The sequence below is a fragment of the Marmota flaviventris genome, chromosome 2, assembly GCF_047511675.1.
Source record: "Marmota flaviventris isolate mMarFla1 chromosome 2, mMarFla1.hap1, whole genome shotgun sequence".
Taxonomy (NCBI): Eukaryota; Metazoa; Chordata; class Mammalia; order Rodentia; family Sciuridae; genus Marmota; species Marmota flaviventris.
The window spans coordinates 195,501,375-195,529,024 of NC_092499.1; the positions used below are offsets into that span (position 1 = coordinate 195,501,375).

Below are 27,650 nucleotides of genomic sequence, written 5' to 3' on the forward strand. Positions count from 1 at the left end.
TCACAGGTGTGCCGCCAGGGCCACCACCACCGCCACCGCGCCTGTCAGCTAGTTGAACATGCTGACAGCACCCCTGGTGATTGCAATGTGTAGCCTGATGAAAACCCCTGGTCTAAGTGCAGTCGAGAACGCCGTTCACAGCTGTGCTTCTCTGGGTCCAGGTGATAAGCACAAGGCAGGTGGGGACAGTGTCTTGCTGAGGGCTGCATCCCCAGGATCTGCAACTGTGCTAGGTACCTGGCAGGTACTTAGTAAATACTCGTGGGAGGACTGAGGATGGACAGCTTTGTATGGATCCCCTTTGTGGCTAAGGTGGCTCGCCCTCAGAGCATACATCCTGCTTCTTACCAGCTAAGGGTATAGTCACTGCAATCAAGCCACCATTCCCTGGGGGAGCTGAGGACCTTCCCTGCCTAACCTTGTGGTCCTCAACTCTGGTGGCACTTCAGATTCACCTGAAGTCTAAATGTCTTTGGACATTCTGGTTCTGTGGGTTTGGATTACAGCTCAGGCACAGGTATGTAAGAGTGTCCCAGGTGATCCTGACGCGCTGCTGAGGACACTGCTCCAGTCTTTTCTACTTCCCTGTTCCCCAACTTCAGAAAAAAGTCAAGAGACTCCTAGAAGTGATTGGAGGGTGACACCGGATTCTCAAGTAGTGCTGGCCAGTCATGTCTGTTCATAACACTCGCCTTGGGTGCTTGGTTGAAAATGCTGTTCCTAGGCTGGGGCTGGGGCTCAGAGGTAGAGCACTTGTCTAGCATGCACGAGGCCCTGGATTCAATCCCCAGCACAATAAGATCAAAATAAATATCCCCCAAACCAAAAAGTACGCGTTCCTGAGCCTGTAATCCAAATTTATGGACCCAGAAACTCAGGGAGGGACCTGGGACTTCATGTGGTAAACAAGCATCCAGGTGTCCTGGTTCCCTGCCAGCCACAGCCTGCAAGGGCACACACTCCCTGCTCTGGCGCCCACGCACCAGACCACTTCCAGCTCTGGCTCTACTCCTGCCTCTCACTGCCAGACACTCCCCGTCTTCATCAGTCAGTCTCCTTCAATGTCACTTCCCTACTGAGCCCTTCCTGTCACCAAGGGACTGAATGAAGCCGCCCCAGCCTACAGTCTTTATCCTATTAGCCTGGCACCCAAAGTGGAGGGGGTGACAACCTCTGTCTCCTTATCTCCTTCAGCCTGGCCCACTCCCAGAACCCAGTGCAACAGTGGCTGGTCCATGCTGGGGCCCAGCACCTGGCACTGGTAGGTGGCCAGAAGTAGGGACTGCAAAGTGGTATGAGCTTCAGAGCATCTGAGCCTTTCCCAGCCCCTGGGACATGCAGTCAGGGGTAGGCAATCATGCAAGCTATGGGCACACAGGAGCACCTGGGGACAAGAGTGTACAACAGAGGGGAGTGGGTGCCCACCTCCAAAGACAGAAAGCAAAAAGTCAGGGGCAGGCATCAGCGCAAAAGCGCAAGTGGCAGCAGGTTTCTTCCCTAGACCGTGGGTTGGGCAGGGCGCGGCGCGCTCACCCAGGGAAGGTGGGAGGCAGCGACCGCCCCAGCTGCCGGCGGTGGCCCCGGCCGGTGGCCCAGCGCGGTGCCCCGAGTGCGGCCAGCGGGCGGCCTCCTTCCTCCGGGCTCCGCAGCCGGGCCGCCCCTCCCCCCTCGGCCCCGCGTGGCGGCCCCGCCCCCGCCGGCCGGCCGCGCTGTCCCCGCCTCCCCGCCCCCTCCGCGGGCGGCAACAGGTGCCTCCCGGAGCAGGAAGCTCGCGCCGCCGCCGCTCAGCTCCCAGGCGCGTCCAGGACCCGCTGCGCCACGCGCGCCATCCCCGGACCCGGCGTGCTTGCCGCGAGGAGCTGGACCCCGCCGTAGGACCTCCTCGCCCCCGCGTCCTGCAGCCGTCGCCACCCGCGGCCAGGGCCCCGGAGCCAGCGCGACTGCCTTCGCCCCAGCCCCGAGACCCTCCGCCTTCCCGAGCGAGCGCCATGGACGCCCCGGGGCCACAGCCCGACCCCGACGGCGGGGACGCCCCAGGCCACGAGCCCGGGGGCAGTCCCCAGGACGAGTTCGACTTCTCCATCCTCTTCGACTATGACTATCTGAATCCCATCCCAGGTCGGTGGAGGCTCCCCCGCCGCCCCGAGCCCGGGCGGGGGCGTGAGCCTGGGGAGGGGACACGGCCTCTCTGCTCCACGCGCCTCACTTCCTCGGAGGCCTGGAGCAGGGGGTGCCCCTACCCAGGTGAGAGGGAGGGGAGGCGGCGACAGTGGCTGCGCCACCCTTAGGGGGCGGTAGGCTCACTCGTGCCCCGTAGGGGCGACGGTTTCCAATTACTTGTGACGTCGACCCGAGGGTCGCTGCTCGAAAAGCAAAAGATGGCAGATCCCCAGGCTGAGGGAGTCTGTTGGCCTAGTGCCCGGCAGTGGGTCCTACTGGAAGTGATTTAGCTGCCTCTGGAGGGAGGAGGTGAGGGAGCGAGGACTGGAGTTAGGGGGGAGGGTGGGGAAGGAGCTCCCGAGCAGCAGAGGGATCCCTGGGCTTCTGTGAGACTGTGCCCCACCACCTCCCCGACCAGCGTGGTGTTGGGGACTTTGTGTTGAAACTAAGGAAGAGGCTGTGTGTCTGCGCTGGAGGGTGGTTGACTTCGGTGGTGTGAGGCGGCCCATTTCCTCTCTGGGCTCTGCTGCTGCGTTTGCCAATCGCCCCCAAGAGGTCCATTCTGAGCTTTGTGAGGTGGTCTTCCCCGCCCAGTCAGAATGGATGGGGGCCTGGGGGGCAGCAGGAGTGTGGATTCAGGAAGACAGTCTATATTTCTGCCCAAACCCCTGCAGTCTGTACCTGCAAGTGCCCTGAGTCTTTGGGGGCTGGGGACTGGGAACTTCCCCAGGCTGGGCTGCAGGCTCTTGTCTTGGTGTCTTTTTACCATGTCACAGGAGCCTTCATCAGGAGGAGGAGAAAGAAAAGGTGTCACCCTTGGCCTCTCACTATTTTTCTGGTTAGCAGGTTGTCTTGGAAGAAACACATACACACACACACACACACACACAAAAAAAAAAAAAAAAACCCAAACCCAAAACCCCAAGTAAGGCTTCCTGATTTCAATGCTTGTTACCAGCCCCAGGGCGCGGGGCAAGTAACTTCCAGATGTGCTGAGGGCCTGGCCCATAGAAAGGGCTTGCGTTTCCCTGCTGGGGAAATAAGCCCCTGCATGTGTTTTTTTTTTTTTTTTGCCGGGGGCGGGGGGGGGGGGTCGTTTAGTGGCTCCCTGGTTCCCAGAGCCTCTGTCAGGCAGCTGGATAGAGAAGTTTTTACTTGCCACCTGTGTCCTTCCAGGCCACCTTTGAGGAGGGTCTGGGCTCTGACTGTGGGTATCACTCTCCCTTGGATCCCCGGAGATGGCAATTAGTAACAATTTTGTGCTTTGCCTGGAGATGGAAACAATCAGCCAGCAGAGGAGACCCAGGCTCTGTAGCTGCAATCTGGAGCACATCCTCTGCTTTGAAAAGATACAATTAAGAATCTGCGAAGGATCCATGTTAACAGTTAACATCAGTGGTCTTTCTGTTCATTAAGATTAAAGCCATGTTTTGCAGGGAGTTAATACTTATACCCCTCTGGGATGCACAATCAGCTAGCTTTTTTTTTTTTTGAGGGGTGGGGTTAGGGAGAGGGGGAGGATTTCCGGGGAAATAGTTTCCAAGCCAAATCTGGTGGGAGGTACTTTTTATAGTTTTTCTTGGCAAGTGGTGTTTGGTGGCCACCAGATGGGTATCTTAATGACCACAATGAAAGCCCTGGAATCTTTTTTTTTTTTTTTTTCTAAAATAATAAACTTTATTTTTTGGAACAGTTTCAGATTTACAGAAATGTTGTGAAGCTACCACAGAACCCCCACCTGCCCAGGACCGGGATTCCTCATATTGTTAACATCTCACATTAATATGGTACATTTGTTATAATTCATGAACCCATATCGATACATTATTATTGAAGTCTATACTTTTTTAGATTCAGGTGTTCTCTTTTTTTTAAGACCTTGTCAGTTCTGAGGAGTACTGGTTAGGTATATTGTAGACTGTCCCTTAATTTTTTAAAAAAACTATTTTTTCTCTTGATTAGAATAAGGCTGTGCGATATCTAGGAAGAGGGCCACTAAGGTTAAGTGCTTTCTCACCACACACATTACTGTCGATAGTTTGTCACCGTTGATGTTGACTTGATCACCTGGCAGAGGGTACATTGGTCGGGTTTCTGCTCTTCAGTGACTCCTTTGCGAAGGGTGCTCTTTGGAAGGCAGTTCTGTGTGGAGCCTGCACAGTCGAAGTTCAGTTTTGCTCTGCGTCTGTTAAATGATGCCTCTTTGCTGCAAGGAGCTAGGACAGCAGAGTCAGCCCCCAGGAACAGAAGGGACATTGTGAGCTTTGAGAGGCCAAGATGAGTCGTCCCAGACGTGGGTGGGGCTCTGGCTGTCACTTTTCTGAGCTTCTGCATGACGGACCTCTCCGAGAGCCAAAGCCCAATCTTGTCAGCTTGGTCCCGGATGGGAGCGACCTGGTGATGCGCTACCTCCTAACCTGGAGTGTTGGCCCTGATGCTGGGCTGAGCCTGGCAGGAGAAGGACCACCGAGGGGGCCAGGCACCACCGTCAAGAACTCAGGGAAGTTTTAGGAGGTCAGATCCCATTGTATGGAACTAGTGTGTGGTGGACCTGGATCAGCCCAGTTAATGTCCCTGGGACCCTAGCAGGCAGACACTGCTTCCGTCCTCCTTTTACAGAGGAGGGTGAGAAGGCACAGAGAGGTAAAGTGATCTTCTCAAGAAAGCACAGCTGGTAAACGGCAGAGCTCAGGTCTGAGCATGCTCCACAGCTTGGTCTCAGAACTCTAGGAGGCTCCTCACTGCTCCATTGATAAGAGGTACATGCATGGCCATTGGCCAGGCCCCTGGGATCATGGCAAGGGTGGACACGTGAACACCAGCAGGGTGTTCTTGATCATTTGACAGCTCTGGATCTCTGTTTGCTTATGTGTAAAGTGGCTGAAATAATGTTCCTTACCTTAAAGGATCATGGCCCACCTGGAGTGGGTTAATCCATTTAAATCAGCACAAGGTGTGATTCATCACCAGCACTTTGTTAAACTCTTGCTGTTATTAATAGAGGTGCTCAATTAATGAGAGCCATTACTCAGTTACTCACCCAACCAACTGTTAAGCACGGATCATGCTAGGTCTTGGGAATACCGTGGACAATAAGACCTCATGCCTTAAAATGTGCCTGTTTTTTTCCTGTGTCTGATTGCATTATCAGGTGCCTCCAGGAGGAGGTTGCATTGAGGTGCACACATTATGTTAAGGAGGTAACCATCCATTCTTATTTCCTTGGGAGTTTTGTTAGGAATGGGAGTTGAATCACATCAAAGGCTGTTTAGCATCTGTGGGAAATAGGATTTTATTCTTCTGAGACCTGTTACCCTATTGGCTTATATTAATCAATTGCCTAATATTGAAACATTCTTGACATAAAGTCCCTTGGTGACCTTGTATTGTTTTTTTGGAGAGTGGTGACATCTGTTGGTAATAGTTAAGTGTTCTTTCTTCCAGCAATATTCACCTGTAGTGCCTTTTTTCCTGTGCAGTCAAGCTTTAGGTTTTGTTCCTTCTCTGTGCTCAGGAGCAACTTGTGTATCCCGAGCAGAACAGTCTTTAACACTGTGCCAGAGTCCTCTGTGCAAACTTCTGGTCGTGGTGCTTTCTTGGGGGCTTGTTTCTGCGTGACTTTCTCTGTTGAGTCTGTGAGGATTGGACTGTTTACACTTTCCATTTCTATTGGAGTCAGTTTTGGTAAACTATTTTTCTAAGAAATGGTCCATTTCATCTATCTAGGTTTTCAAACTTGACTAGAGATGTCAAGTTCATGCACATCTTTTTACTAGTGGAAGGGGCAGCCAAGCATATTATGTGTGTGTGTGTGTGTGTGTGTGTGTATACGTGTGCATGTGTGTGCTATGACATCCTGACTTCTGCAGGCCCCAGGGGGACGTGTTGTTGTCAAACACTTGAGGATTTGGATTTCTTGTGCATGCTTGGAATTTGGTGGACTCTCACTTCTCCCAACTCATAATACTTTGAGGGAGACAGATGGGTACTGGGAATCCTGATCACCTCCAGAACTGTGGGATCCCCATGTGCTGCCTGGCGATGGATGTGGTAGGGTGCTCATCTCTGGTTTGCCCTAATAGGTCTGCTGCATCCCTCCTTCCAGTCCTGGGAAGTTAGGCCTCTGGCGCCAGCTTTGCCGTTCCCCGAGACGGCAGACTCTTCCCGACCACTGCTTATTGTTTTGTAGAGTCTCTTCCTCGGATCCTTCAGCTCTGGGGGTGGCAGCCCTTTGACAAAGCTGCTGGTGCCACTCAGGCACACACGTGTGAGTGTGCACACTCTAAGGACTGTACGTGCACACAGCATGCACGAGCCCGCAGGGGCACCTCTGCATCCTCCCGGAGTGCTGCCCCCCATGTGTGCCTTGCACCCCATCTCGGGGGCAGTTGCAGACCCTCTGGCCCGCCCCCTAGTGTCGACAGCACTTCACCTGAGGAACACCTGCTCTCGGCCCTGTCACGGGACAATTAAAACCTCATTCTTTCAGCAAACATAGCGAATGCTGGTTTCGTGCCAGGCCCCGTGGGTGTAGAGACAAATGAGATGTGGTCCCTGCCCTTGCCTGGCCCCCTGGCCAACGTGGGACCCAGCCTGGTAAACAAATAGGGACAAATGAGGTGCTGTGATACAGTAACTGGTTTTTTTTGGTGCTTGCTAAAAATAGGGCTGCACACCAAGCAGGCAGGTTCTCTGAACACACGTGACGCACACGGTGCTGTCAGTGTGGCATTTGGGACAGGCCTTAGTGAGCCTGTCTCCAGGTGCAGCTGGGAGATGGGGCGAGGCTGGACTTGAGCGGAGGCCTTGTCAGGGAGCAGAGGACCTGGGGATAGAGCTGCTGCCACCCTCTGCTCTGTTCAACACATGTCACTCGAGCTCCCAAATTAAAGGCCCTCTGTCCCTTAGGGGCCTTGGCTTTGGATTGGGAGCAGAGGCTGTGAAAACCTTAAGGCCTTACCTCAGTTCCCAAGGCTCTGTAGCCCTGGAAGGTGGCGGGTGAAGTAGATGTGAGCGATGCAGGGCCACCTGTTAGTGGCCGTCGCTCCTGGCTATGCAGTGGAACCTCCTGGGCTCCACCCGGAACTGGGAACTTGGCCGAGAGCCAGGCATTGGTGAGTGGCAGGGGAGGCGCTGGGCCTGAGCACCTGGGGTTCCTGAGTCCCTCCCTCAGCACTGCAGCCCGTCGCCAGACTGCACCCCCAGAGCAGCGGGGCCCCATTTGGAGCTGTGGTCTTGGCAGCCTCCAGCATGCCCTTGTGGGTGGCGTGTGCCCGTTCCCTCCTTATAGTTGATATGCCCAGAGTCACCTGTGTGCTGCCCACTCCCCTCGTGGGATTAGACTTGCTTTAGAATTTCCAGCAAAAACAGAAGAGCACAAGGTGTGAGTGGGGGTCCGGCTGTGTGTCCATTTTTCTCTCTGTCTCATGGATGGTCGTGCATGCTCCCTGGGCCACCTGTACCTTTGTTCCCTCCAGTTGTGGGGACCACTGACTCGGCTTGCTGGAGCACCAGGTCTGAAATCAGAAGGTCCCGGCCTGACATTCCGCCTTCCTTGCTTTCCACCTGGGTGGCCTTGGCTTGGAGGAAGTGCCTGGCATCTGGCAAGCCTGTAATGTAGTTGCCAGAGAAATGGGTGAAAAATTGCAGAATCCCTTCTTAGAGATGTGCTGGTGGCGTGTGGAGTTGGCTCCCAGGCTTGCATTTTCTCATCTGTGAGGTGGGCCGGGGGTGACGGTGCCCTCCCTCCCTGTTGGGTCTACCTGGTGTTAGTGAGGTGGGTGATTCCTGTTCACAAGGGGCTCGGGAGTGTGGGACGGTGATGAGCCTCTCCCTGTCCTGAGTTCTGGGCGGCCTGGGAGAGGAGAGAGGCCTCCTGCGCCCTGATGGACACTGAGCTGTCAGAGCACACGGGCCAGGAACCGAGGGGCTCTGGCCAGATGGGAGCCGGCACCCTGAGGTGTCTTGGCCCTGCTTGGTTGCCCACTTGCTTCTGACCTGGGGACTCGTCTGCTCCGACCTCAGCCCGGAACTCTGCTGGCTGTGATTGCTTCCTTAATTGTCCAGATTGTGAGACAGGAAGGTTCTCCTTGCTGGGGCGGGGGATCTCCCAGGTGTCATACCCTGGCCCTGAGGGCTGCCGAGCCAGGGCTGGAGGGAGCAGCCCTGGAGATGCAGCGCCATGGGTGCGGGGGCTCCCCCTCCCGGGGGACTTCCTCCCTGCCCAGCACAGGAAGCCTCGCAGGCCCGGGCTGAGCTCGCCATGCAGGGCACAGATGCTCTCAGACAGCCCAGGGGATAGAGCCAGATCCACACTGGGCCCTTCTGGGTGGGGCGGGGTTGACCAGTCTCAGCCAGGACTGGTGCAAGTTCCCCAAACAAGAGGGCACCTTCGGCTTGACCCTGAACTTTCATTATGAGCTTTTGCCAAAATATGCAAAGTAGAGGTGATGGTATAATCAGCTCCCGGGCCCGACACCCACTTCAGCAGAGGGGATCCTAGTGGGGATGGGCTCATTCCGTGTCTCAGCCCCCACGTCTTCTCCGCCCCACCCTCAGCTACTTTCAGTAAAATCCCAGGTGTCATAAAGTTTTATTAACAGATTAGGAGGCTTCTATCTCTCAAAGATGAGACAAATGAAACACGGGGTCCCTCAGTCTCCTCAGGGGGCTTCTTCCAGGGCCAGCTTCCCTGCCACACCGAGATGCTCCGGGTGTGGCTCAAGTCCCTTGTATGGTGGAGGATTGCGTGAACCTCCCTGTGGATTTTAAATCCCCCCCAGGTCACTTGTGGTCCCTAATACAGTGTAAGTGCCACACAGACAGTTGTCACATTGGATTACTTAAGGAATAAGGATGAGGAAACTGTCTCTAGTATTCAGTCCAGTTTCCCCCCCCTGGATACTTTTGATTGATTTATTTTTTGGAGGTGGTTTCCTCCACAGAGGCTCAGCCCAGGGCCACGGAGACCCACCTGCATGCACCATTATTAAAACCAAGATCATCCCCGAATATCCAGCTCCCCAGTGTTTCTGCTTCGTCTGTGAAGTATCTCTGTAGAGCTGGGTTGTTCCACCCGAGACCTAAATGACCCCCACACTGGGACTGCTCGATGTGACCCTGAATCTTGTGTCCTGTGGAAGTTCCCGCCCGGCTGTTGGCGGCTGCTTGTCGAGGAAGCAGGGTCATTTCCCCGCGCACTTCTTCGCCCTCTGGATCTTCCTGTGGCGTCTCTGTGATGTCCTTTCACGTGTCCCTCTGTCCCCCTCGGTTCCTACAGACCTGCGTTTGGTTCTGAAGCCCTGTGCCTCCGCCCTTTAATGGTCTTTGTTGTTGTTTTTCCCCTCTGTAAAAGAAACACACCAAAGACCGGCTGCCAGCCACAGTCACAGCGGGGAGAGGGGCTTTTTCCCGAGTTGGCATTTGGGACCCTCCTCCTTTCTAATCAGAGGATTTGGGAAAAAGCATTTTTTTTTTTCCAGCTGGGCCTGTTTTAGTTAATAAAATGCGTTCCCCATGCGGATTTTAATTGAGTCTTGCCTGGGTGAGCTTTCTGAAGGCAGGAAAGTGGCCCGCAAAGCTCAGGATTGGCAGAGGTCCTTATCACGACAGACCTGCTTGGAAACCCACGCCTGCAGGCCCAGGGGTGTTCAGTGGGGCCGGGGCTTTGAGTCTGAGATGCCGGCAACAGTTCCTTGGGGCTAAGGGAAGGCGCTGTTGACCTGCACAGTCCCCAGAAGGTGCTCTGCAGGTCTCAGATCTGCAGTGGGTGACCTCACCTGGGTTCTGCTGCCAGAGTAGAAGGATCGTCTTAATGACCGGGGCTTGGCGGGCCGCTGATGAGTGTGCCCACCTCCGGGAACATGGCACTGGAGTGAAAGCTCTTGGGGAGAAGTATAAATGAGAACCCGCCAGTCAATAAGGTATTAATTTTAAGTCTCTGTCCCTGGCCAAGCACGACGTGGGCCCCACTGTCTCCAAAGGGGAAGTTTCCACTTGGATTTGAAGTTGATGAAATAAAAGTGGAAATCGGCTTTTCCGATGGTGCCAGGGGAATGGGAATCAATAAGGGCCACTGCTCCTGGAGGTGGCTGGAGCTGGGGAGGGCTGGCGCCCCGCAAGGTGGAGGATGAGGAGGCGTGTCCCTCCTGCAGGCCTTCACGGGCGGGCGCTTGCGTGGCCAGCCAGCTACTGCAGGAGGATTATCTGAAGTCTATTTCTGGCCAGTTTTTCTGACCAGATCTTTCCTTCTCCTTTTGGAGAGGAAGCCACTTGAGTCCTCTTCTCTGTCCGTCTTTCACTGTCTGGTTACAAACACTCCCCGTCACGAGTGCCGCCCGAGTGGCTGTCTCCTTTAAGGATGGGGGAGGTGGATAAAGATGGTGTGTCCATCCAGAGGACCACTCCCCTGCAGTGACCAAGAAGTGCCCGCACACCATGGGGCCAGCCTAGCAAAGGGAGAGGGGCGTGTCCAGGGTGCGTTGTCAAGACCAGCCAAGCCCGGGTGATGGTGACCAGGTCCAGAGAGTTTCTGGCTGGGCACGGCCCTGGGATTCCAGCTGTGTCCTTGACTATTTTTTTGACCTAGGGTTGTCCTGTCCCCCATCCCTTCTCTGGCACAGAGGTACAGGCAGTGCCTGCCTCCCAGGATGGGGGTCAGCCGCAGGGAGAAGCCTGGGGGGCTCCTGGGGTCCCGCACAGTGGCTTCAGGATGAGGGTGCAGGAAGGTCTCTGGAGTTGTTGAAAGCAGGAGGCCCCAGGGTGGCTTTAAGCCAGCAAGAGACAGCCCTTCCCTCCAGGTTCCAAGGAGGCCATGAGACCTGGTGTCTCCCAGCTGGGGTGCTGGGGCCCTGCCCCCACCTCACAGTGACCTAGGACCTGTGTGCCCCCGTCCTCTCCTGAGCAGGGCCGCAGCGTGGGCCGCGTTTGGCCAGTGGCCCGCCAGCCGCGTCTGTGAGGTGGTTCTGGGCCTGTCCTGGTCCTGTGGGGGCGCCTGTCCCGTGGCAGTGACCTGGGAAGTGCCGCCCGGCTGCTGAGGCGGGCGGTCTGGCTGGGCAGGTCAGCAGCCAGAGCTGCTCCAGGTGGCCTTTTCCCAAGGCCCCCCTCGACACGACAGGAGACAGGACAGGGACGTCTACAGGACGGAACCTCTGCCCTCCCCGTTCTGACATTTCTGGGCCTCACTGATCTGGATGGAATTTCTCAGCTTTCAGAGCGGAGTCTGTGTGTGTCACCTCGGAGCGCAGGGCGTGACAACCTGAATTTCCGTCATTCTTAACGCACATGAGTCACCCATCTGGAATCCAGCTCCTGTGGCGTGTGCCTGGCGGAGCAGCAGCGGGGCTTGGGGGCTTCCTGGGAAGTTTGCAGAGTGACAGGTGACAGGTTTGTGACCTGGAAGCAGCCCGTGGCTTCTGGAGGAGGCTCTGATCGTAGGTGAGGAGCCCCCGCCTTCCTGCCCCGTGGTCCGGGCCGGCAGCCCCCGTGAACAGGAGGCTGGGAGACCTGCCCGGCGGCGGCCAGCTCCTTCCGCCACCTCTCCCCTGGCTGCAGGCCGCAGTGTCAGGCTGTGGATCCTCCTTGCTGCCATGGAGACAGACTGTGGTGTCTCCAAGCCAGGGCCGGGGACGCCGCCACCTCAGGGCGTGAGCCAGGGCAGGGGGCACCTGGGACACGGCCGGGCGGCCCGTGGTCACCCCAGGCCAGGCCCTGGCTCCTCTCCTCCTGTCATCCAAGCCCCCAGACACCATTGGACTTGGCCCCTCCCCCAGAGGGACAGGCACTTCCTGCAGGTCCCCACGGGGTTTCTGTTGGGGTCAGTCTGTTCTGCTTCCTGAAAACCCCGCGGGTCCTTCCCCAGAGGAGGCTCCCCGTTCCTTTCTCAGAAGCGCCTGTGGCTGGTTGGTTGTCCCCAGAGGCTGCCTGGTGTGGGCCTGGGTCTTCCTGAGGGTGGGCAGGAGGCCTCCTGGAGGAGAGGCCCTGGTGGAGGCCACCACGAGGGCCTGAATGAGACTTTTAAAATGACCCTCGCCTCGATCCTCAGCCAGTGGAGGAACTGAGAACATCACAGAAGAAAGGAGTTGGCGTCCTGGGTTATGAGGGGCCCTGCAATGGTGAGGGCCCCCAGGGAGAACCTCCTTTCTCTGTTTCAGGGTTGGTTAAGGTGTTACCATCCAGGAAATGGCCTCTTTTATGAGAAGTGGGGTGGAGTAGTGTTTGGGACCGTAGAGGAGTCAGGTTGCCTAAGACTGAATCTTGGCTCAGCCACTAAAAAGCTGTGTGACTTTAGGCAGATTACTCACCCTCTCTGAGCCTCATTTTCCACGTTAAAATGGGGGAAACTATATTACATGCTTCATAGAATTCTGGTGAGAGAAGCCTGTTAATGTGGTAGAGGAGTGCAGTGGTTCTTGGTACACAATAAAAGGTTTACGTGTTGGCTCTTATCACTTCTGTTATTACAAGTAGCTCACTGAGTCACCAAGGCTTTGGTAGGATTGAGTTGGTGCCCAGGTGGCCTGGGGAGGTGAGGAGGGAGCCAAAGGCTCTCTTCACCCACCCCCCACACTTTCTGAAGGTCAGCAGAATCTGAGATGAAAAGAATTCCCCGGAGTGCTGACCAATCCGTTTTATTTTTGTAAAAATTTCTTCCTTTTTTGAAGGAAGATCGGGGCTAGCACATGTCACACTTTCAAGTCATAAAACAGGGTCACTGTCACAGGAAAGGGCGGAATTTCCGCTTCTTTCCATAATAACAAAGGTCCAGTCTGCCTGTTTACCCAGCGTCCTCCCGCGTGCTGGGAGCTCGGGGGCCAGGTGAGCTGTGGGTGGGCTGCGTGGCCCCTGTCACCCCTGAGAATGTGGAGTGCCCTCCCCTGGCAGGAGGGGTGGGGTGGCGCTGGCCCTGAGGCTGCGCTGTGCCCTTGGCTGTGGCATCTGAACCCCCCCCCCCCCCCAGCAGATCTCTTGCTGATGAGCCGCTGGCCTGGCCTTCCCAGAAATCTTGTTCTGCAGTTTTGGGGAGTGTTCAGGGTTCTCCCCAAAAGTTCACAGGGTCTAGATTTTTTGATAAGCACCCAGGAACCTGACAGGAAAGAGGGGTGATAATGATGAGAACTTCCAGGTAGCTGCTGCAGAAATGAGCTACCTGCTGAGGCTGGCGGCTCCCTCCCGAGTCACGCTGGCTGGCGGGTGGGCGCTGTGGGCTGAGGCCTCCAATGTCTGGGCCTCTGCCCGGTGGGGCCGTGTGTGGCTGTGCTCAGCTGGGGCGGCTCTGCCTTCCGGGAGGCATCTGGCAGTGCCCTCAGTGGGAGGGCCAAGGAGGCCACCGCTGGCCTCGGGGGGTAGAGGCTAGGGATGCTGTTGGAGGCCACAGGAGCCCACAGCAGAACACGACCCAGCGCCCACTGCCCGTAGTTCGGAGGTCGAGTATCCCCGGCTGGGGTGGGTGCACTGCGGCTGCCTGGGGTCAGCTGAGGCCTTTGGGCACTTTAATTCATCTCTCTGTGTCTCAGTCTTGTCTCTATAAAAGGGGGACAGACTGTACCCCCTCACATAGGGTTGGGGGATTAGATAATCCACCCACGGAGTGTGCCTTCCGCAGCGCCTGTGAGTTCTCCGTTATCACCGTGGCCACCAGGACCCCACCCCCCTTCAGAAAGCCCACAGTCCAGGGGAGACAGGAGAGTGACTCCCGAGATGGACTTCAGTCTGGGACCCTGCAGATCTGGGAGCATGAAGACCTGCCTCGTGCAGCTTGGGGAGCAGGGGGCCTGCAGGAGGAGGTGGCTCAAGTTGAGCTGTGCAGGGCAGGAGGCATGGAAGGGCATGCTGGCAAGAGGAACAGCCCGTGCAAAGCCATGAAGGTACAGAAGACCCGGGAGGCCACCTGACCTCACATCACTGCGTCCACCTCTTCCTGCCTTTTGGCACCATGTCTTGGGGGCGGGCCAGGTAGCTCCCATGGCAGGTGAGATGGTTTTAGGTGGGGACGCTGCCCACGATTGAACTGTGTCCTTTCTGGTGCTATTTTCTCTTTTGAACTCATCAGGAGTGGGGTCTCGGTTATGGGGGCTGAATGCAGATGGACTTCATGGGGTGGTGGGAACGGGTCACTTCTCAATCGTGGTGGCAGTACAAGGGGGCTAACACTGGACAAAGCTCGTGGGCCCTATGCTCAACATCTGCACGCTCCCGTCAACAGCTGTATATATGTGAGACCTCAGTAAACAGAACGTGGGCGGGGCGGCTGCCAAAACTGGCCCCCGAGTCTTGCTTGAATTGGGTAACTTCTATTTTTGTTGTACTTTTACCCTGCCTGCCGTTTATGGAGGTGACACCGATTTTCCATTTGTGGTAGCAGTATGAAGTTTCCTTTTAAAATACGGCAGAATTAATATGCGAATGAATTTAAATAGAAATATCAAGTCAGTAATATCTTCTGGGGTTGCAAGGGTTCCGGCGTCTTGTGAGGACCTGGGGTGGTTCTGAGCGACAGCCAGCTCCTGCAGGGGGTGGGCGCAGGGACGGCCGTGCCAGGGTGCCGCAGCCCCAGGAGAAATCTCGGCTACTTCAGGAAATATTTCACTGATGCGCTGGTTGTGAGACTTGCTGTCCAAAACCCAGAGGACCCAGAAGCCGGTGGTTATTAATTACCGCCGTCCTCCCCGCCTGCCGCTCAAATTCAGTCTTGGGGGGAGGGGAGGGAAAAAGACAGCAAGACTCTGCCGCGGGGATTAATTAAAACCAGTGCAAATGCTCGACACTTCAGAGCGCAGTAAAGCCGGCTGTTTGGCTGTTTCTCCGGGCTCCCGGGGAGCGCCGGTGTGCTTTGTGCCTGCATTTCACAGCAGCCCGGGTGTTTCTGATAAGCTGCAGTTTTTTCTGATGAGGCCAGAATTTCTGCTCAGAGGCTCTTTGTGCTTGGTTTTGCTGGTTTGCAGAGCGGTGGACTCTCAGGGTGTGGTTGGACATGGATTTGGCGCTGATCTTCCCCTTGATTACAGATTTCTGCTCTCTTACCTGCCAGGAAGGCATGTGCGAGTGTGCGAGTGTGTGTGTGTGTGTGTGTGTGCGTGCGCACAAGTTCAAACACAAGTTCACCCTGGCTGCAACTTCCAAGAACTCCAGACCCCACAGACTCTAGCTAGAAAAATCAGAGGGCCTCAGAGCCCGACGCGACAGAGGAGATGGATTCCGTTTCACACCACTCGGTTCTAAATGAGGAGCTCGAGGCCGAGAGTGGGTGGGGGACTTTTCCAAAGTCACCCAGCTAGGTAGTGGCAAAGCAGGACTTGATTCTCAGTTTCCTGCTTCATAAGCCAGGGTTCCGTTGCCACGTATGATGTTCTGTCCCCTCCCCCTCCCCCAGCCCGTAAAGTAACATCTTTAAAATGCTGGGGCATTGTATTCCTTTTCTGTACGTAATGCAGAGGTAGGAAAGTCTCCTTTCTGCTGTGCCTCCATCCCTGGTTACTTAGCCTCTTCCTGCGGGAAGTCATTGCTACCTGTAACTTCCAGAAAACCAAGTGATCTGTGCGCGCGTGCATGCACACATGTGTGTGCCTTCTCTGCACACCGTCTCCAGACCACCTTTCTTCTTCAGTGCTAAGTCTTAGTGCCGTGCCATATCCATGCACATGGAACCAGGCTCTAGGCCGTTCCCACCGGGTGGACTTCAGTTTGCTTCCAAGCCCTCGATAACAGACAGGTCTCCGGGAACCGTCTTACGCACACTTCATTTTGCACAGATGAGAGTGTCCCTGCGGGATCAATTTCTAAGAGTGGCACTGCTAAGTCCCCAGGGCATGTGTGCTTGGAGTTCTGACAGATATTACTCAATCATCCTCTCTAGACGAGGGTGCTGCTGTCTGTCTTTTGATTTGGATATTAGCATCTTGAGTTCCAGTGTCCCACAGAGGATTTTTTGAACTTCAGTTAGCTGATAATTTTTTTTTTTGAGCCCCTGCTTTGTGGCAGGTCCCATCTGGGTGCTCGAGATAGAGTGTGGGGCAAGAGAACCCTCATGGCATTTACTGATTGGTTGGGGGCAGGCAGACGATGATAAGATGACCCCACAGTTATCTCACTAGAACTTGGAACAGTGCAGGGTAGGCGGTGGGGACCTCCCAGAGGCCTGAGCCAGTCAAGAAGCCAGGAAGCTCTGAGAGCCCGTGGCACTTTGGTGGAGCTTGTGGGCCTCAGTGAGCTTTGGATGTGTGGAGAAGGGGTGAGGAGCGTTGTCAAGGCTGAGGGAGCTGCACATACAAAGGTCCTGGGGTGGGAAGGAAAGAGGTGCTTCCCACAAAGTCCAGTTTAGCTGGTGTCTGGAGAGAGGAGGGGCTAGGAGATCCCCGGCCAGGCTGGCCTAATTGAAGCCATTCACCTGTACCCCAAGAGCTGTGGGAAGCCATTTTGGGACTTTTACCTGAAGTGGAGTCACCAACAGACCCTCTGAGATCAGTTCAGCTAAGCTAGACTGCACTTCCTCCAGGGTGACCCCAAAAGGGCACAAGGAGGTTGAGGATCCCCTGAGTGTCCACGCTCACTCCCCGGCATGAGCTAGGCTGGCAGCTTCAGGAGGAGATCCCACCGCTGGCCGAACACCATTCCCTCTTCATCTGTTCTCTCCACCACTCCACAAATGTTTGTGGAGGGCCGGCCAGTGCCAGGCACTGTGGTAGGAGCTTGGCAAACAGCACGGAGCCACAACAGACACGGTCCAGCCCTGGCAGAGCCTAGTGTCCAGGGCAGGGTCGCAGACTTCCACAAAGGGCCAGATAGTAAATATTGTAGGCCCCGTGGTCTGTATGGCCACAACTCTGAGCTTGGGTGCCCCCCCACCCCAGCCCCAGGCCCCGTGTAAATGAGCCAGCGTGGCTGTGTTCCAATAAAACTTTATTCACGGACGCAGACCGTGGGCCAGATTTGGCTTGTGGGCCCTAGTTGGCCTCTCTTGGTTTAGCAGGATGAGTTCCCCAAACAGAGAGGTGTCTGATGTGATGTGAGCTGGTAGAAGGTGCCAGTGGAGAAGAGGTGGCAGGTGAGGGGGTGGAGGTGATCTTGCCGATGGTCAAGGCAGATGCTGGCTGAGCCCATACATAAAGGAATCCAGGGAAGCCGCCCGGGAAGGTCTCGGGGGAGGAGCTGTGCGTCCAGCGCTCTGAGTCAGGCACTGCTTGACAACAGACTCCGACAGCCAGGCTGCTGAGTCAGCGTGGGGAAAATAGCTTAGGGCCTGTCTACAGGGTCAGGGGAGGCCTTCACGGAAGGGTTTCTAGAATGGACGTTTCAGAAGCTGTGGCCTGGAGACCAGACTGTAGGGGGACAGGGAAGGCATGGGGAGACCAGAGGAGGTGACCACAGAGTTCAGGGGGGAGCAGAGCGGGGCTTGGACCAGGGTGGGCATGATGGGTGGGGGGACGTTTGAGTTTGGTTTGTGTGTTGGCAGCAGAGCACTGAGGATCTGCTGAGGGCTGGTACGGGGGCAGAGCCCAGGAGCCCAGGCTGACCCTAGTCCCTGGTGGAGACGGTGGAGCTGGGGGGCCTTGGAGGGGCAGTGGGGTGAGGGGTGGTGGGACAAGCAGGTCCCCCACACCAGGAACCTCCCACCTAGTGGGTGCTCTGAGCTGTGCAGGGTGCCATGTGGAGGGCGCAGGTCAGTGAGACAGGATGTCTGTCAAGGGGGGTTCAGGCTTGGAATTAAGCGACAGTGTGAGGTGGGGAATGGGCATCCCTAGGTGACCGGGACAGATAACACGGCTCTGTTCCTGGTTCTGAACCGGCCACTTCTTATGCTCAGTGGGATCACCTAGGGTTCAGATGCAGAGCTCTGAGGGGCACGAAATCTGCTTAATGGGTCCTAACCGGCAATGACACCATATAGCCCTAGGAGGCTCAGCGCATCCTGGGTAGCAGGGTGTCATTTCAGTGGGGGGGTGTGGGTGCTATGAATGTGGTGGGAGACAATCGCATTTCTTCTAAGGTTTCCACTGAAACCACCGCCTGGAGCATCAGGCCTGCTGGTCTTCCAGTCACGGCCACGCTGGGTCTGGAGCCAACCCTACCCTGCACTCAAGAGGTCCCTCTCTCTTCAGGGGATTTGGGACGGATGGCCTCACCTCCTGGTGTGGCTGCACTGCTCTAGCCAGTGGTTTGGTGTGGGCGGGGTGCTGAGCAGAATGAAGTGACAGGAGGCGACCCAGCCTGTGATTGGTGGCTCGACATGGGACTTCTGTTTTAGAGGCTTATAAGACCCTCCTCCCCCTTCTCTTTCCAGAAGAACCGAATGCACATAAGGTCGTCAGCCCACACTCCGGAATCTACCCCGATGATGTCCCGGACTATGGCCCCAAGCCCTACAGCCCCCTGGCCAGTTTCCCGGGCGAGCCCCCCGGCCGGTTCGGAGAGCCGGATAGGGTCGGGCCCCCGAACTTTCTGAGCCCGGCCAAGCCAGCGGGGGCCTCGGGCCTGAGCCCTCGGATCGAGATCACTCCGTCCCACGAACTGATGCAGGCAGGGGGGTCCCTCCGCGCCAGGGACTGCGCCCTGCCGGTGGAGCCGCCGGCGGCCGGCCCGAGGTTCACGCTGCCCGTGCCCGGCTTCGAGGGCTACCGCGAGCCGCTTTGCTTGAGCCCCGCTAGCAGCGGCTCCTCTGCCAGCTTCATTTCCGACACCTTCTCCCCCTACACCTCGCCCTGCGTCTCGCCCAATAACGGCGCGCCCGACGACCTGTGTCCGCAGTTTCAAAACATCCCTGCTCATTATTCCCCCAGAACCTCGCCAATAATGTCACCTCGAACCAGCCTCGCCGACGACAGCTGCCTGGGCCGCCACTCGCCCGTGCCCCGTCCGGCCTCGCGCTCCTCGTCGCCCGGCGCCAAGCGGAGGCACTCGTGCGCCGAGGCCCTGGTCGCCCCGCGGCCCGCAGCCTCGCCCCAGCGCTCGCGCAGCCCCTCGCCGCAGCCCTCGCACGCGGCGCCCCGGGACGGCGCTCCCCCGGCCGCGCTCGGCCCCGCGGGGCCCGCCGTGCTCATGGACGCGCTCAGCAGCCTCGCCGCGGACTCGCCCTGCGGGATCCCCCCCAAGATGTGGAAGACCAGCCCGGACCCCGCGCCCGTGGCGGCCGCCCCGGCCAAGGCCGGCCTGCCCCGCCACATCTACCCGGCCGTGGAGTTCCTGGGGCCCTGCGAGCAGGAGGAGCGCAGGAACTCGGCCCCCGAGTCCATCCTGCTGGTGTCGCCCACCTGGCCCAAGCAGCTGGTGCCGGCCATTCCCATCTGCAGGTGAGCGGGGCTGGAGGGTGGTCGGTCCCCGAGGGTGGTCGGTCCCTAGCGCGGCTGAGCTGGGTCGGGTGTTGGGGGCTGTGGGCATGCAATCCGGAGCCAGGCGGAGTGGACCTAAATCCTGGCTCTGCCACTTGCCAGCCTTGAGGAGCTGAGACGGAAGTTGAATTCCCAGCCCCAGTTTCCCCATCTGTAAAGTGGGAGGAATCGGTTCAAGGCCCACCAGCCGTGGTGACGAAGGTGCAGCCATGTCACACTGTGCTCACTCAGGTGGCCCCTCACTCACACATTCAAAACTATTTATCAGCCGGGTGCAGGGGCCCAGAGACTGGGGAGGCGCAGGCAGGAGGATGGAAAGCTCAAAGCCAGCCTCAGCACTTAGCAAGGCCCTGAGCAATTAAGTGAGACCCTGTCTCAAAATACAACATAAAACAGGTCTGGGATGTGGCTCAGTGGTTAAGCACCCCTGGGTTCAATCACCCGGGTGCTATTTATCAGATACCTACTGTGTGCAAACTACTAGACAGAAGATTTCTGCCTTTATGGAGCTGACACTCGGGGGGGGGGGGGCACAGAGCAAGCTTTCCTATGGAAGCCCCCTCATCTCAACAGGAGCCAGTGTTCCTCAGCGTCTGTCACAGGCTCAGTATCATGGAAGCCCTGGAAGAAGTCAAGTGCCACCATCCTCAAGGGGCTTAAGATCTTGGTAGGCTGAAGAGATGCATATAGAGATCAGCATATGGCTCTAGGATCCCTGGGGACTGAATTTGAGCCCCAGCTCTGCCCTTCTGCTCCTGTGTGATCCTGGGTATCTCTGTTCTGCTAGGCTATTGCTGTGTCAGTGGCAGACATTGCTAATCAATCTCCACCTTCTCACTGAGTACCTTTTGATGCTATGCCCAGATCAGACATCACTAATCAATCAGGACCCCTAATATATATATATATATATATATTTTTTAGAGAGAGAGAGAGAGACAGAATTTTTTTAATATTTATTTTTTAGTTTTCGGTGGACACACATCTTTATTTTTTTATTTTTATGTGGTGCTGAGAATCGAACCCAGCGCCCTGCGCATGCCAGGCAAGCACGCTACTGCTTGAGCCACATCCCCAGCCCCAGACCCCTAATACTTTTACTGAGCCCTTTCTGGCCTTGGTTCATTCCCAGTGATATAAGGATAATTATGGTACCTACCTAATAGTGTCTTTTTCAAGGGCTAGGTAAAATGACACTCGTCCAACTCTTGGCATAGAGCCAACACAAAGTAAGAGCTCAGAAAGGAGCTGCTGCTGCTATTCAGGAAATGTTATTCTTATAAGTCAGGCGTTTCCTCTTTGAAAAGCCTTGTGCTAGGAGATTGAGCTCACTGTAGGCTTTAGAGTACTGATGGTGACATTGATAGCTACCAACATTCAGAGTAAGGACAATGACATTGATAACCACCCACATTTAAGGATGCCTGCCATGTGTCAGCACAATTCTAAGGACCCGATTATTGGATTATTTCACGTAATTCTCACGTGAACCTGGTTTGGTATTATTTGGCTTTTTTTTTTTTTTTTTTAAATCTTCATTTGGATGTTAAAGAAAAGGAGGTGCTGGGTGTGGTGGCCTATAGCTCTAATCCCAGCAGCTCAGGAGGCTGAGGCAGGAGGATTGCAGGTTGAGGTCAGCCTCAGCAACTTAGAGAGGCCCTAAGTAACTTAGTGAGGCCCTGTCTCAAAAAACAAAAAGGGCTGGAGATGTGGCTCAGTGGTTAGGCACTCCAGACCAAAAAAAAAAAAAAAAAAAAAGAGGAGGTGACAGGCGAGGGCAGAGAGTCCTCTCTCTGCTCTGTCTGTGGGGTGGGGTGCAGGACTGAAAGGCTCATGCTGTCACGGTTGTCCCTGTGGCTTTCAAACTGAGATTTGTGTTAGCAAATGGAAACCTTTTGGTTTTCCCAAATAAAAGAATTGAGATGAAAGTCACGGTGGGTAAAGGTAGAGCTGGGGTTTTGTTTTATTTATTTATTTATTTGTTTATGCTCCGTGGTTCTGGGATGAACGCAGGGCCCCATGCATGCTGGTAAGCCTCGGCCACAGAGCCACCCCACCCTGGTAGAGCTGTTTTGATTGACGCGGGGATGAGGGTGGCTAAGGACCCTGCCCATGTGGCTTTGCTCAGTCCTACACCCAACCAAAACTGACCACAGGGAGCGTGCAGTGTGGCTTTCCTCCAAAGCAGGCTCTGCGGATGGCAGGGCCACAGTGGATCACTTGGTGTTTCCTGGAAGAGAAGTCCGGGTTCAGCAGTTTCCCAGGGGCCCCTGCAGGCCTTCTCAGGGCCTTCAAGTGGGCAGAGTGTGCGATGATTTCAAGGGCCATGTGGTGACAGCGTCATGCGTTCTGTGCCTGAAGATTTCCAGGGCCACTTTAGGAAATGCCTGAAGGCCAGGCCCTGGTACAGACAGAAACTTGGGCTCACAGCAGTGAAGTGACACGTGCACCGTTACAAAAGATAGTTAGTGACCGAGTTGGGAACTAGAACCTGGGATCCCTGATGCTGGTTTCCCTGCTACAGATTGGTTTCCAAACCACGACTTTATTTATGGCCCAGAGAGGGAGGAGCTTGGATATGGAATGTGAACTGATAGGCCTGAGACCTGATTGTTTGTAAAACCCTTCCTTTCCATCTCTGCAGCCTGACCAGAGGCTCTGAGGGTCAGAGCCCTTTAGTCCCGAGCAACACCCCATTTGTTCCAGCCAATGAGACATTTGCAAAAATGTTCCGTGGGATGGAGAGAATGGAGCATTCAGGGAGAAGCTCATGGTGACCTTGGTCTCAGGAGGACAGCTGAGGACAGGTCAGAGGAGACCTGGGATTGAAAGGCAGGAGGGCAGGCCGACTCCAGAGGTCCACTTCTTAGGAGTCTGTGTCAGTGTCAGACCCTATTTCAGAATTATTAAGTGGAACTTGTGGATATTCCAGTGAATCTTAGATATTAATGTAGGACTAAAGGGATTTTTTTTGGTCTTATTTTGCAAACTTTAAAACATTCCCACTTGCGTACATGATGGCAGTTAGTAAGAGTGTCCGACATGTGTGGCCTGGTGGCTCCATGCAGAAGCTTGACAGCCTCTTAGTTTTGTCACAAGGTGGAAATAAAGGTCCTTTGGACACCCTAACACTGAGGGTAATGAGGCCCAGGGGGCATCTGGGTAGGAGGAAGGCGGGGAGGCTTTCTTGCATAGTACGGGGCAGCGCTAAGTTGGAGTGTATGTTTCGGCTGGGCTCTGGCACTGAAGGAGGCCGTGGGGGTGTGCTCCAAATCTGCCCTTCTCCCCTGGGGACTGTGATGGCAGAGGAGGGAGGAGCTGGCTTCACTGCAGGTGCTTAACTAAGTCCTCTGCTAATGCCAGCTTCTCACAGCCCTAAGCTAAGTGGGAAAGAATACGCCCATCAGTTTAAGGATTTCTGCCCTGCAGGAGGAATCGGGACACAGGGGTACAAATCATGGCCTTGGCAGCTCCAAGACTGCAAATGTATTCAGGCCTCCTTTGAAATAAAGGTGTGCATTTGTTCAGTCACCTACCTGCCCATCCACACCTGCATCCTCCACCCACCACTACAGATTCACAGATCAATGTGATATCAAATGTCCCATGATCTAGAGACTTGCCATCAATGAGAGTGTCTTGGATTTATTTTAAATAAATTAGCAAGGTAAGAAGCATCGAGCCCTGATGTCTTGGCCTTGGAGCCAGGAGACTGGAATCGGAGCCTCGTCCTCGTCCTGCTCCGTGATCTTGGAGAAGCGCCTTCATGTTCTCTGAGATGGAAGGAATGTTCTAGCCGATCTTCAAGACCTTGGTCAGCTCTTTAGTGATGCCATTCTGCACATCCGTCAAGTGCTATTGTTGGTCTTGAGACTCTGTAAGAAAATGAAACTTAAGGCATTGCCCACAAAGACCTCCCCGGTGACGTCTGTATGGCTGCTGCCATGTCCACGGCAGAGGGTCTCCCGGAGATAATTGCTTGACTCATACGATATGTGACAGGAAAGGCGATTACAGCCAACGTTGATCAGCACCTTTTGTGTCACGCTCTTTACGTGATCTCCACGTCCCCACTTTGCAAGTGAGGACCCTAAGGTCTAGGGCAGCGGAGGCTCCGAGTTAGGGCTGGAGGTGTAGCTGGGATTTGAACTGGGTTGTAACTCCAGTCCTGTTACTGAGGCTCACCCCCCACGTAATATCAGGGCGTCTCTGTGGTCCGAGGACCTGTTCCTCACTGACCTCATAAGTAGTGACCATGGCCGGAAATGGCCTCTTCCCCAAGTGTACTTTTACTTGAGCTCATCATGGGTAGAAGGAGGAGCTGTGAGAACTCTCAGCTGCTGGCCAGCGTGTGCGCCACCTGATTCTGGAGACCGCGAATAAGGGAGGTGAAGTTCTGGCTTAAAGTCCCAGGGCACGTGCGTGACATGTGTGGCTCTCCTGATTGCCACTTAAATATGCTTTCTCCTACGTCACCCTCTGGAAAAGGAATGCATCTTTGCAAAGGGGTGTTTTTGAGAGGTGGGAGGTGCTGTTCTTTAAAGTCCCCAGAGGAGAAGCAGTGACAGCAATGAGGAGCGTGGTTAGAAACAGAACTAACATAGGATGCTGTCGGCCTCATGCATTGAGAGGCCGGTCACAGTGTCCTCATCAGGATGGACAAGAAAGCAAAGGAAAAGCTCTGTGTCCTAATATCCGCTGTCATGTCTGAGCAGCACGTGGCCCTTCAAATACTGTTTTAATTCATAATCCACCGGATTCAGTTTTCAGGGGGAAAAAAAGGGGCCATTTATGTTTATTGTACAAGGGGATTGATTCTGGTTTACCGTGCACGTGACCGATTGCTTTTCTTCCTCCAGCATCCCAGTGACCGCGTCCCTTCCGCCCCTCGAGTGGCCACTCTCCAATCAGTCGGGCTCCTATGAGCTGCAGATTGAGGTGCAGCCCAAGCCACATCACCGGGCCCACTATGAGACGGAGGGCAGCCGAGGGGCTGTCAAAGCCCCCACAGGAGGCCACCCTGTGGTTCAGGTACGGACTCGCATTCTCCTGCCTTTGCCTCCTGCGTGTGTCCCCAGGTGGTTCGCTTCTGCCGAGCCGCTGCTGTGGCTGTGAGGCCGACATGCACCCGGGTCTCAGCCACTTGCTCTCGCGAGGGGCGAGAAACTTGAGGTTGGATCGCTGTCAGACACTCGGCTGGCCGGCAGGGGCCAAGAGGAAACCTTCCTGAGCTAGATAAAAGGGATCCTCTCGCGGGGGAGAAGTCTTCCCTTTTTCTTCTGAGTGAGAAGCAGTTAGAGCTTTGGAGAGGTTTGTGTTGGCAGAAGGTTCCTGGTGTCGTCATCTTGAGTATCAGATGTGAGTCTATCAAGGAAAAATAATTTATGCTTGAAAAATTCCAAAAAAAAAAAAGGAAGAATTAAGACGACATTCTCTAAAGTGACGGTTGCTAGTGTTTTGATGGATTGCTGTTGTCTTCTTTCCTATTCGCAACCTCTGGGACTGTGTATCTACATGCTTGATGCTGTAGCGAACCTGTAGTTGGTAATGATTTAAAAACTTTACAACCATGAGAGCATTTCCCTTTTTTTTTTTTTTTTTCCTAATTAGTATCCTTTATGTCTGTGGTTTTCAATCTGATTTTTCTTTTCCCCTCAAGTAAGTATAGACCTGTTTTCTTTTTCCTCCAAAAGAATTAGAGTTGAAATAGTCTTAATTATATAGTCTGGTTAACCAGGGTCTACAACTGGTGCCCACCAACCAGCTGAGTTAACCAGATTCTTCGATATATTTAAATTAATGTCACTATTTTTTTTTTTTTGATTTGCCTTAAAGTGGAAATATTCTATGACAGGAAGTTGGTTCTTCATGTACAGTGTGGAGAGCACCCTGAGAGCTGTTCTTAAAACACACAGGTTCTTGAGCCTGCAGAGCTGCTTAATTAGAATCTGTAACAAGAGTCAGGTGTAGTGGCGCCCGCCTGTAATCCCAGCAGCTTGGGAGGCTGAGACAGGAGGATCGTGAGTTCAAAGCCAGCCTCAGCAAAAGCAAGGTGCTGAGCAACTCAGTGAGACCCTGTCTCTAAATAAATACAAAATAGGGCTGGGGATGTGGCTCGGTGGGCGAGTGTCCCTGAGTTCAATCCCCAGTACCCCCTCCCCTCCCCCCCTAAAAAAAGGAAAGAAAGAAAGAAACTGTAATAGGAATAGAGCCCAGACAGACAGACGGATGACAGAAGCCCCCAGACTAAGACTCTTCATAGACTCCTGGGGTGTGTGCTCTGGCTACGGACTTGTGTGACAGTGAGAAGAACTTACAGACCCTGGAGCTGCTCTTCCTAAGTCTGATGCTGCCGCGTCTTGGAGGCTGATCCCGGGCCTCGATGTCCTTCCTCACAGGAGTCTGTCTTTCCTCGTGTTTGTGTGTTGGTGCGGGGGCTCTCTCCTGTGGGATAACAGCGCAGAGCAGAGTTGTAGAGCCTGGATCTTGCTCTCCCCCGAGGGCACTCGGTTGTTCCCGCATCACCTTGAACTTGTATCAGCTGGTTTGCTCCGTGTTCAGGTGGACGTGGGGCAGGCCCATGGCTTCTAGCCGAGTAGGGACTCAGCGCTGCACACTCTCCTCCGTGGGTCTCGGCGAGGGCTGGCTCTTCTGCACTTTGGTCCTTTGTGTAGTTTTTGTGGCGGGAAGGCTAGTCTGCTTCAGAGCCTCCTGACCACTGGTGATCTAGGGTCACCTTCTTCAGCGGGGACCCCTGGTCCTGCAGGCTGCTCTGACATGTGAATTCGAGTCAATGCTTCTGTGGTCACACTGAGAGAACCTCATTCGGGGCAGATCAGGGGAAGGGGACTATCTGAGAGGTTCCTGGACGTCACATAGAACCAGAGCGGGAGATCCGGTCGAGAGGGCCCGCTGTGGGCAGTTGGGCCCAGGGTCTGTTGGCTCAGCCAATCCGTTCGACAAGCGGCTGCTTCCCAGAAGTACTTGTGGAGCACACACTGTGTTTGTGCCTTACACGGTCTTGCTGCTGAAGGAAGAAAAAGAAGTTGTGGTCTCCCATGGAACTCTTGGTCTGAATAATTCTGCAAACGGTAGGGTTATGAGCTGCAGCAGGTGGCATGAAGAAAAAGTGCATGGAGCTTTGGGCATTAATGCAATGGAGGGAAGAACATCAGTTAAGAGTCTCTGGGGAAGAGACTGGGCTGTGGATGCATGTGGCAGCAGCATGTGCAAATGCCCAGGGGCAGAGGGAAATAGACCACACCAGAGGAACTTGAGGATTCCAGTGTAACTGGAGCATAAAGGGCCAGAGGGGAGGGAAGAGAAGTGGCAAGGGGCAGAGCAGGCAAGGCCAGGGCCATGGAGGAGACCAGGAGAGACACATGGTCTGATTCAGGCTCTGAAGACCCACTTTGACTGCTTCACAGGGATGAGTGCTGGGAGGCTCTTTCCAAGGCTCCAGACTGTGTGCTACGCTCATCCACTGATTATGCTACAAATGTTTGTTGAGCACCTACTATGGATCAGATGCAGTGCTAGATTCTGGGGATTGGTATGAACAAAACAGCCAGAGAGCGCTTTTATTTTTATTTTTTTCGTGAAGTCGGGGAGTAACCCTGGGCTTCCCATGTGCTGGGCAAGTGGTGTCCCACTGAGCTGCACCTCCAGCCCCAGCAGCCAGAAATTCTCACCCTCGTGAGCCACAAGATGATAAGAAGTCCTCAGAGAGCAGTCACCATGTGCGAGGCCGTCTTCTGAGTGACGTGCATGTGTCGACTTACCTAGTCCTCCCTCCCTGGAGCCGCCCCACGCAGGCCCTGGTTAGAAGGGTGGGGTGGCAGCTTGTCCCTGGTCAGAGGGGCGGGAGCATGGCTCACAGCTTCCTGACCGGCCCCGACTCCCCGCAGGCAGTCCCCCCTGACATCTGACCGGTGTGTAGACAGCAGGTAGATGATAGCCCCTGCCCTTTGGCAGCCCTCCATCCCTGCAGCTTCACATGCTGCCCACTTCTAGCCGGCCACCAGCCCTCGGGGGCCCAAGTCCTGCTTCTCAGGTGGCATTAGCAGCATGCCACCCACTGGCCCAGGGCGCAGGGCAGGGGTGGTTGTGCCAGTGCCCTGTGGCTCTGTCACTCTGCTGGGAGTGACAAGGGCCGGGTTTTAGCAGGGC

At 55.1% G+C, this 27,650-nt stretch overlaps 1 protein-coding gene across 3 annotated transcripts in view; it reads left to right on the top strand.

The window, feature by feature from the left end:
• The first annotated feature begins 1,861 nt into the window (after nt 1-1,861).
• The window catches only part of Nfatc2 (nuclear factor of activated T cells 2), a 115,753-nt gene continuing 89,964 nt past the window's right edge, over nt 1,862-27,650 (top strand). For 2 of the 3 annotated variants that reach the window (XM_027946364.2, XM_027946363.2), the window contains exons 1-3: nt 1,862-2,118; nt 18,437-19,442; nt 24,341-24,512. In XM_027946364.2, coding sequence (XP_027802165.1) covers nt 1,989-2,118; nt 18,437-19,442; nt 24,341-24,512 — 1,308 coding nt within the window. In that variant the 5' untranslated portion in view covers nt 1,862-1,988. The remainder of the gene's footprint in view (nt 2,119-18,436; nt 19,443-24,340; nt 24,513-27,650) is intronic. The other variant, XM_027946365.2, reaches the window with a different exon arrangement.